The 10,887-nt window shown below is 50.3% G+C and overlaps 1 protein-coding gene across 2 annotated transcripts in view; it reads right to left on the bottom strand.

Moving 5' to 3' along the window:
• Positions 1-5,104, bottom strand: part of LOC144489669 (NACHT, LRR and PYD domains-containing protein 3-like) — a 32,774-nt gene extending 27,670 nt beyond the window's left edge. For both annotated transcript variants that reach the window (XM_078207531.1, XM_078207532.1), the window contains exons 1-2: positions 4,981-5,104; positions 664-2,500 (exon numbers count right to left, since the gene is read on the bottom strand). In XM_078207531.1, coding sequence (XP_078063657.1) covers positions 664-2,468 — 1,805 coding nt within the window. In that variant the 5' untranslated portion in view covers positions 2,469-2,500; positions 4,981-5,104. The remainder of the gene's footprint in view (positions 1-663; positions 2,501-4,980) is intronic.
• Between the last annotated feature and the right edge of the window lie 5,783 nt (positions 5,105-10,887).

Genomic DNA, 10,887 nt, shown 5'->3' with positions numbered 1-10,887 from the left:
AACTATGAGAGTAAAATTGGCAACACCATCGAAAGAAAGGTGGCACGGTGGCACAGCAGTTGGCACTGCTGCCTCACAGCGCCAGGGACCCGGGTTCCATTCCCGGCTTGGGTCCCTGTCTGTGTGGAGTTTGCACATTCTCCCTGTGTCTGTGTGGGTTTCCTCCGGGTGCTCCGGTTTCCTCCCACAGTCCGAAAGACATGCTGATTGGACGCATTGGCCGTGCTAAATTCTCCCTCAGTGTACCCGAACAGGAGTGTGGCGACTAGGGGGATTTTCACAGTAACTTCACTGCGGTGTTAATGTAAGCCTTACTCGTGACACTAATAAATAAACTTAAACCTGTTGGGACTGAGGGGAGGAGAAATTTCTTCACCCAGAGGGTGGTGAATGTATGGAATTCACTACCACAGAAAGTAGCTGAGGCCAAAACGTTGTGTGATTTCAAGAAGAAATTAGATATAGCTCTTGGGGGTAAAGGGATTGAGGGATATGGGGGGAAGGGGGGATCAGGATATTGAATTTGATGATGAGCCATGATCAAAATGAATGGTGGAGCAGGCTCGAAGGGCTGAAAGGCCTCCTCTATGTTTCTGTGTTACTAGGGTGTGTCTGCACACCGATAGATCCCTTCATACGAACGGTTTTGGGGAACGGACGTACTTTATTGTCCTGAACAGTTTAGCGATGGGAAGTAGCCTCCAAAGCACGTCATCAGTGAAGGTGTAGTCCGTAATATCAAACTCCTGCATGTCACAGCTGGATGTCTGCAGCACATACGCGATGGCCGAGTACTCAGTGGGCTGCAGATCCCGAGTGGCCAGGGCTCCTTCCCTCAGCGATTCCTTCACCTTCTCAGCTATGCAGCCATCGTTCAATTCGTTCAAGCAATACAGGAGATTGAGGCATCGCTCGGGAGCGATGTCCCTGTGCAGGGTTTTCTTAACGTAGGCCGCCGTCCTGACCGCATTCTCCTCGCCACTGGCCCCTTCCTCCGTCAGACCCTGCAGGAGCTGCATGTTCTTCTGCGTCGACAGGCCGCAGAGGAAGCGAAGGAACAGGTCCAAGTGGCCATTTTGACTCCAAGCGGCCATCTTGCACGCACTGCGGCAGACATCGGAGAAGGTAGGCCGGGAGAACAGGCAACGCATCTTCTTCACCAGTCCCTTGGCCAGTAGATTAGGCGTCTGGCCCATGTGATGGAGGAGGAAAACGTACAAGGCAGCGAAATACTCCTGCAAGGTCAGGTGCATGAAGGCGTAAGCTTTCTGCTGAAAGATGGGCCCCTCCTCAAGAAGGATCTCCTTGCAAAAGCCGTCGCAGAGAAGCGACAGGTCCACGCCAAAGGACTCCAGGTCCTTGGGGTAGAAGGCCAGTTTCTGGGCCTTCAGGCAGTGGAAAGCCAGCCTCCCCAGGCTGAGGATGGCCGGACGCTTGGTCCGCAACAAGTCGCTGATCTTCTCCCTCTCGTTTACCCCGCGGCCCCGCTTGTCTTGGTGGTAGGTGATCATCACGATGAGGAAGTTGCTGTAAACCTCGGTGATGGTTTTGGGGGCTTGCGGGCGGGCGTCGGTCAGGCTGGAGGCCTTCAGGGTGTGCTCGAGGACGGTGGCCAGGATCCAGCAGAAAGCCGGGACGTAGCACATGGTGAAGAGGCTGGGTTGCCTCTTCACGTCGGCCAGAATGGCCTCCGCCCTCCCTTTGCATTTCTTGCGGAAGTATTCCTCCTTTTCCTGATCCCTGAATCCGTGGATCTCCGTCATCCTGTCGACGTAGGGGGCTGGGATCTGGTGGGCGGCCGCCGGACGCGAGGTGATCCAGACCGAGGCGTGGGGGAGCAGGTTTCCTTTGATGAGGTTGACCAGAAGAACACAGAGCTGCGTTCTGTGCCCCACATCAACGTATTCGGGGCACTTGCCAAAATCCAAACGGAGGTGACTTTCATCCAGGCCATCGAAGATGAAGAGACACCTGAACTGGGGGTTCTTCAAAATGGCCGCCACCTCCTCGATGTGCGGGTAATACCTCTGGACCAGCTGGCTGACGCTCAGCTTGTTCCGAGCCAGCAGGTTGAGTTCCCGGAACGGGAACATGAAGAGGAAGTCAAAGTCCAAGGCCGCTGAGTGGCTGGCCCACTCGTGGACAAACCTGTGCACGCAAATGGTTTTGCCGATTCCCGCCAGGCCCTTGGTCAAGGTGATGCGGGGCGGCTTGCCCAGCCTCTGGGAGCAGCTGAATATTTCAGTGTAGTCGATGGAAGGGGAGTCATTGGTGGCCTGCCTGGACATGGCTTCAATGTCCATCACCTCGTGCTGTTGGGGAACGACACCGCATTCACCGTCGGTTATCCAGAGGTTGGTGAACTTCTCGGTCAACAGCACCTTCTCGCCCGGCTTGCTGGCATACTCCACGATGTACTCCACTTTCTCCCTCAACACCTTCCTGTGATTGTCAATCAGCCCCGCCATGTCCGCCACCTCCCTCGGCCTTTGTGGACTCTCTGTGTGGGAATAGCGCAGGAAAAAACATTTCAATTTAGGAATGAATAAATTGAAGTTCTCCCCCGTGTCTGCGTGGGTTTCCTCCCACAGTCCGAGAGACGTGCGGGTTAGGGTGCATTGGCCGTACTAAATTCTCCCTCAGTGTACCCGAACAGGCGCCGGAGTGTGGCGATTAGGGGATTTTCACAGTAACTTCATTGCAGTGTTAATGTAAGCCTACTTGGGACACTAATAAATAAATATAAGCTAAGCTTCTATCATGGTGCCTACTTCATTTTACCTGGATTGGCGGAGAGTGAACAGGAAAAACCAGCTTAACGGTTAATCATAGGATCCCTACAGTGCAGAAGGAGGCCATTCAGCCCATCGAGCCTGCACCGACCACAATCCCACCCAGGCCCTATCCCCATAATCCCATGCAGTTACCCTAGCTAGTGCCCCCTGACACAAAGGGGCAATTTTAGAATGGCCAATCCACCTAATCTTTGGAGTGTGGGAGGAAGCCGGAGCACACGGAGGAAACCCACGCAGACACGGGGAGAACGTGCAGACTCCGCACAGACAGTAACGCGAGGCCGGAATTGAACCCGGGTCCCTGGCGCCGTGAGGCAGCGACGCTAACCACTGAGCCACCGAGCCGCCCCTTAATGTTCAACTTCTATTCTGACGTGATATACCATAGGGTGATCACAGATCAGAGGTGATCGGTAAATATCGCCAAGTCCCTTTGTGTTGCAGCTTTCTGCAGCTTTCCTCCATTTAAATAATACTCCGTTCTTTTGCTCTCATTTCCAAAATGAAGAACTTCACATTTTCCCACGTTGTACCCCATTTGCCTGTTTTTTGCCCACTTACTGAACTTATCAATATCTCTTTGTAAACTCTTTCTATCCCTCTCGCAACTTGCCTTTCCGCCTATTTTTGCGTCATCTGTCTTTTTGGCTCCAGTGTATTCGTTCCTTCCTCCAGCTCATTAAGTATGGGCAGATTACAAATACTGACCCCCCGTAGCCCTGAGAAATGATGCCCAGAAGATTTTGTTAGCTCTGTACTGATTATAATTCTTGGAGAAACCCTTTGCCGCTTTATAAATTGTGGCACGGTGGACAGTGGTCAGCACTGCTGCCTCACAGCGCCAGGGACACGAGTTCGATTCCCGGTTTGGGTCACTGTCTGTGTGGAGTTTGCACGTTCTCCCCGTGTCTGCGTGGGTTTCCTCCGGGTGCTCCGGTTTCCTCCCACAGTCTGAAAGACGTGCTGGTTAGGGTGCATTGACCGTGCTAAATTCTCCCTCAGTGTAACCCGAACAGGAGTGTGGCGACTAGGGGATTTTCACAGTAACTTTGTTGCAGTGTTAATGTAAACCGACTTGTGACATAAATAAATAAATAAAAATTGCATTAACCCCAAACCTTAACATTTCCCTGAAGGTTCTGAATCCTTGTGATAGCTTTCGAATTACAGAATCCCTACAGTGCGGAAGAAGGCCATTCGGCCCATCGAGTCTGCACCGACCACAATCCCACCCCAGGCCCGATCCCCACAACCCCATATTTATCCTGCTAATCCCCCTGACACTAAGGGAGAATTTGGCGTGGCCAATCCCCCTAACCCGCACACCTTTCAGACTGTGGGAGGAAACCGGAGCACCCGGAGGAAAACCCCACGCAGACACAGGGAGAACGTGCAAACTCCGCACAGACAGTGATCCAAGGCGGGAATCGAACCCGGGTCCTTGGTGCTGTGAGGCAGCAGCGCTAACCACTGTGCCACAGTGCCGGCCCTGTCTCTGAGTCTATAGAGAACAATGGCATGTTCTTGTCTCATGCCCCCCAGTTTACTGCCGTTCAGCTGTCGATGGTGTCACGGTGAAACTCTTGCCTTCCACCTCACCCCATTTCACCAACCTGCCCCCTCTGATTTAAAATACCCACCAATGGCCGCCTTCCCATCTACAGCAGCCCCAGGAGGAAGAGAGGGAACTAGCTCAGCATTGGTGAAGAGGGCCTAGGTGGGAGTTCAGGCATTTCTAATGTGTTGGCCCCAATGGGCCAAAGGGCCTTAAAGTAAAGCTATAGTTTATTTATTAGACACAAGTAGGTTTACATTAACACTGCAATGAAGTTACTGTGAAAATCCCCCAGTCGCCACACTCCGGTGCCTGGTCGGGTACACTGAGGGAGAATTTAGCACGGCCAATATACATAACCAGCACGTCATTCAGACTGTGGGAGGAAACCAGAGCACCCGGAGGAAACCCACGCAGACACGGGGAGAATGTGCAGACTCCACACAGCCAGTGACCCCAAGCCGGGATTCGAACCCGGGACCCTGGCACTGTGAGACAACAGCGCTAACCACCGTGCCTCTTCTGCCCTGTGTGCTTCTATGATTCTGTTTTGAGAAGTAAGCTTCGAAGTGGTGCTGGGGACGAGTGCCATCGCCGTTCTGACGGGACCCTCAGGTGTGTCGGACTCACCGTTGTATCGGCTCTCTGTGGTCTGCAGGGTGACGTTGACCGGGCCGGTGATGTTCTGGAACGTCGGACACACAGCAGTGCTGCCACTTTGGACCGTTTGCCGAGAATTGATGAGTGGGTGCCATCCGGAATCCTCCAGGGAGCTGGGATTGCGGTCGTCTGCCAGAAACCCAAAGGAACATTCAAGCGGATGTAGGAAGCTGTAACCGATATTCTAACTGATAAATCGCTAGCAAGCAGCAAATCTGTCTTGGGTGATATTGCGTTCGTATTGTAGTTCGTATGGTGAATTACCCTTCACCAGGCAAGGTTCACCATCACCTGAGATCTATGTGTTACCATCTTGTAATGACCACGACCAGGCCCATGAAGTGGGCCTCTTGGAGTATGAGATCCCTGATTGAGCTAATGATTGCCTGCCCAATCAGAGAGTCTCGCCTGCGTATATATATTGAGGAGTGTCAGGTCTACTAACACTCTGGATTCTGCCTTTGTATCTGAAGCACTCTTAGGAGTGGAATTGTAAATAAAGGGAACCTGGTGAAGGGACACCGGCCTCTGAGGAGTTAATAACTTGGTTGAAAGTGGTGAAACAAAGGTTGCAGAGGACACGGGGTGGCACGATGGCGCAGCGGTTAGCACTGCTGCCTCACAGCGCCAGGGACCCGGGTTCAAGTCCAGCCTCGGGTCACTGTCTGTGTGGAGTCTGCACATTCTCCCCTGTGTCTGCGTGGGTTTCCTCCGGGTGCTCCGGTTTCCTCTCACACTCCAAAGATGTGCAGGTTAGGCGGATTGGCCGTGCTAAATTGCCCCAAGTGTCAGGGGGATTAGTCGGGTAAATATGGGGATAGGGCTTGGGTGGGATTGTGGTCGGTGCAGACTTGATGGGCCAAATGGCCTCCTTCTGCACTGTAGGGATTCTATGATTCTATGACACTAAATGAGGAGGAACAGTTGTTGAAATGAGAGTCAATTGTTGTAAATAAGCGTAAGGGTTAAATGAGCAAAGTTGTGAAGCTTAACGTGAGGTCATCCATTTTTGGAGTTAAGAAGGTCAAAAGCTTCCAAAAATTCAGAAACTAAGCACCGTAGATGAGCAAAAAAATTCAGGAGTTTAAAAAAAATGTTTTTACTCCATTATTAAAATTACAAAGCCAATGCTCAGAGTGGACCAGGCAAACCTCAATCCAATCCTTGTTCATCAATCTTCCAAAACCATTTTCACACACATTGCATCACCAACAACCTGTCCTGGTCCCCCCACGCTGACGCTATAGTTAAGAAAGCCCCACGAACGCCTCTACTTTCTCAGGAGGCTAAGGAAATTTGGCATGTCAGCTACGACTTTCACCAATTCTTACAGATGCACCATAGAAAGCATCCTTTCTGGCTGTATCACAGCTTGGTATGGCTCCTGCTCTGACCAAGACTGCAAGAAACTAAAAAGGGTCGTGACCGAAGTCCAGTCCATCACTCAAACCAGCCTCCCATCCATTGACTCTGTCTACACTTCCCGCTGCCTGGGAAAAACAGCCAGCATAATCAAGGACCCCACGCACCCCGGACATCCCTGCTGTCATTAGACTTTTGAATGGATCTACCTTATTTTAAGATGATCTTTCTCTACACCCTATCTGTAACTGCAACACTATATTCTGCACCCTCTCCTTTCCTCCTCCTCTATATACTCTATGAACGGTATGCTTTGTCTGCATAGCACGCAAGAAACAATACTTTTCACTGCATCCCAATACATGTGACAATAATAAATCAAATCAATCAAAAGTGATTTTGTTACAGCTATAACTGTAACACTACGTTCTGCACTCCCTCCTTTCCATCTCTATGAACGGTATGCTTTGTCTGTATAGCATGCAAGAAACAATACTTTTCACTGTATACTAATACACATGACAATAATAAATCAAATCAAATCAAATCAAATTAAAAATGCAATCGAATCCAATTCAAGGACCCCACAAGGCAGACAAACAAGATCCAAGCTGATAAGATAAGGTCCACCTTGGGTTTGATCTGACACTTGATTTTAGCCAAAAGGCCGAGAAGGAACCAAGTGTAGAATTATAAAAAGCTAGTTTTTGATTTGATTTATTATTGTCACATGTATTAACATACAGTAAAAAGTATTGTTTCTTGCGCGCTAGACTGACAAAGCATACCGTTCATAGAGAAGGAAAGGAGAGGGCGCAGAATGTAGTGTTGCAGTCATAGCTAGGCTGTAGAGGAAGATCAGCTTAATGCGAGGTAGGTCCATTCAAAAGTCTGACAGCAGCAGGGAAGAAGCTGTTCTTGAGTCAGTTGGTACGTGACCTCAGACTTTTTCCCGACGGACAAAAGTGGAAGAGAGAATGTCCGGGGTGCGTGGGGTCTTTAATTATGCTGGCTGCTTTTCCGAGGCAGCGGGAAGCGTTGACAGAGTCAATGGATGGGAGGCTGTCGGTTACAAAAGCAATCGCAAAGATTAATGGAATATCGGCCTTTATCTTAAGAGGACTGGACTGCAGGACGTTACAAAACCATTATCGAACACTCTGGCTAGACTCCATTTGTAACTGTGTTTGGTTTAGTGTCTCAGGAAGGATATATCCATTACTGAGCGTATTAAGCAGACATCTAGCCGGTTTACGCCGCGACTCGGTGAGTTAAATGATGAGGACAGGGTGTACAGACACGCCTTGAACTCTCTCCTCTATAACAAAGTTACGGCGTGGTCTGATTCACGGTAGTTTAAAATGTTAAAAGGTTTTGATACGGTGGATGGGGAAAACACTTTCCCCTCATGAGGAAATCAAGAATAAGGGCACATTGTTTTAAAATTAGAACCAGGTAACTTAGCGGCAGAAATGAGGAGAGATATTCCCACATTGAGTTTGAAATTCTCTCCTATAAAAATCCGCGGGATGATTGGAGATCATGAGGAATTTTTGATAGGTCAGAATATAAAAGAATATGAAACTGGGTGAATCGAGGTCAGCCATCATTTCATCAAATAGGCTGTGTAACAGGCTCGAGGGGCTGAATGGCCTCCTCCTGTCCCTGTGTAACAGGCTCAAGGGGCTGAATGGCCTCCTCCTGTTCCTGTGTAACAGGATCGAGGGGCTGAATGGCCTCCTCCTGTTCCTGTGTAACAGGATCGAGGGGCTGAATGGCCTCCTCCTGTTCCTGTGTAACAGGCTCAAGGGGCTGAATGGCCTCCTGCTGTTCCTGTGTAACAGGCTCGAGGGGCTGAATGGCCTCATCCTGTTCCTGTGTAACAGGATCGAGGGGCTGAATGGCCTCCTCCTGTTCCTGTGTAACAGGATCGAGGGGCTGAATGGCCTCCTCCTGTTCCTGTGTAACAGGCTCAAGGGGCTGAATGGCCTCCTCCTGTTCCTATGTAACAGGCTCAAGGGGCTGAATGTCCTCCTCCTGTTCCTGTGTAACAGGCTCAAGGGGCTGAATGGCCTCCTCCTGTTCCTGTGTAACAGGCTCAAGGGGCTGAATGGCCTCCTCCTGTTCCTGTGTAACGGGCTCAAGGGGCTGAATGGCCTCCTCCTGTTCCTGTGTAACATTCAAGGGGCTGAATGGCCTCCTCCTGTTCCTGTGTAACAGGTTCAAGGCGCTGAATGGCCTCCTCCTGTCCCTGTGTAACAGGCTCAAGGGGCTGAATGGCCTCCTCCTGTTCCTGTGTAACAGGCTCAAGGGGCTGAATGGCCTCCTCCTGTTCCTGTGTAACACTCAAGGGGCTGAATGGCCCAATCCTGTTCCTGTGTAACAGGCTCAAGGGGCTGAATGGCCTCCTCCTGTTCCTGTGTCACAGGCTCAAGGGGCTGAATGGCCTCCTCCTGTTCCTGTGTAACTAGCTCAAGGGGCTGAATGGCCTCCTCCTGTTCCTGTGTAACACTCAAGGGGCTGAATGGCCTCATCCTGTTCCTGTGTAACACTCAAGGGGTTCAATGGCCTCATCCTGTTCCTGTGTAACACTCAAGGGGCTGAATGGCCTCATCCTGTTCCTGTGTAACACTCAAGGGGCTGAATGGCCTCATCCTGTTCCTGTGTAACACTCGAGGGGTTGGATGGCCTCCTCCTGTTCCTGTGTAACACTCAAGGGGTTCAATGGCCTCATCCAGTTCCTGTGTAACACTCAAGGGGCTGAATGGCCTCATCCTGTTCCTGTGTAACACTCAAGGGGCTGAATGGCCTCCTCCTGTTCCTGTGTAACAGGCTCAAGGGGCTGAATGGCCTCCTCCTGTTCCTGTGTAACACTGTTTAAGAAAGGGAATAGAAATGACCCTGGTAATTATAGACCGGTTAGTCTTACTTCGGTGGTTGGTAAATTGATGGAAAAGGTCTTTCGGGATGGGATTTACGACCATTTAGAAAGATGCGGATTCATCCGGGATAGTCAGCACGGATTCGTGAAGGGCAAGTCGTGCCTCACAAATTTGATTGAATTTTTTGAGGAGGTAACTAAGTGTGTTGATGAAGGTAGGGCAGTTGATGTCATATACATGGATTTTAGTAAGGCGTTTGATAAGGTCCCCCATGGTCGGCTTATGATGAAAGTGAGGAGGTGTGGGATAGAGGGAAAGTTGGCCGATTGGATAGGTAACTGGCTGTCTGATCGAAGACAGAGGGTGGTGGTCAATGGAAAATTTTCGGATTGGAGGCAGGTTGCTAGCGGAGTGCCGCAGGGATCAGTGCTTGGTCCTCTGCTCTTTGTGATTTTTATTAATGACTTAGAGGAGGGGGCTGAAGGGTGGATCAGTAAATTTGCTGATGACACCAAGATTGGTGGAGTAGTGGATGAGGTGGAGGGCTGTTGTAGGCTGCAAAGAGACATAGATAGGATGCAAAGCTGGGCTGAAAAATGGCAAATGGAGTTTAACCCTGATAAATGTGAGGTGATTCATTTTGGTAGGACTAATTTAAATGTGGATTACAGGGTCAAAGGTAGGGTTCTGAAGACTGTGGAGGAACAGGGAGATCTTGGGGTTCATATCCACAGATCTCTAAAGGTTGCCACTCAAGTGGATAGAGCTGTGAAGAAAGCCTGTAGTGTGTTAGCTTTTATTAACAGGGGGTTGGAGTTTAAGAGCCGTGGGGTTATGCTGCAACTGTACAGGACCTTGGTGAGACCACATTTGGAATATTGTGTGCAGTTCTGGTCACCTCACTATAAGAAGGATGTGGAAGCGCTGGAAAGAGTGCAAAGGAGATTTACCAGGATGCTGCCTGGTTTGGAGGGTAGGTCTTATGAGGAAAGGTTGAGGGAGCTAGGGCTGTTCTCTCTGGAGCGGAGGAGGCTGAGGGGAGACTTAATAGAGGTTTATAAAATGATGAAGGGGATAGACAGAGTGAACGTTCAAAGACTATTTCCTCGGGTGGATGGAGCTATTACAAGGGGGTATAACTATAGGGTTCATGGTGGGAGATACAGGACGGATATCAGAGGTAGGTTCTTTTCGCAGAGAGTGGTTGGGGTGTGGAATGGACTGCCTGCAGTGATAGTGGAGTCAGACACTTTAGGAACATTTAAGCGGTTATTGGATAGGCACATGGAGCACACCAGGATGATAGGGAGTGGGATAGCTTGATCTTGGTTTCAGATAAAGCTCGGCACAACATCGTGGGCCGAAGGGCCTGTTCTGTGCTGTACTGTTCTATGTTCTATGTTCTAACACTCAAGGGGCTGAATGGCCTCCTCCTGTTCCTGTGTAACTAGCTCAAGGGGCTGAATGGCCTCATCCTAGTCCTGTGTAACAGGCTCAAGGGGCTGAATGGCCTCCTCCTGTTCCTGTGTAACTAGCTCAAGGGGCTGAATGGCCTCCTCCTGTTCCTGTGTAACACTCAAGGGGCTGAATGGCCTCCTCCTGTTCCTGTGTAACAGGCTCAAGTGGCTGAATG

This window comes from Mustelus asterias, unplaced genomic scaffold (genome assembly GCF_964213995.1).
Source record: "Mustelus asterias unplaced genomic scaffold, sMusAst1.hap1.1 HAP1_SCAFFOLD_2424, whole genome shotgun sequence".
NCBI lineage: Eukaryota > Metazoa > Chordata > Chondrichthyes > Carcharhiniformes > Triakidae > Mustelus > Mustelus asterias.
Note: the sequence above shows the minus strand (reverse complement) of the source record. Positions and strands in the feature narration are given on the sequence as shown.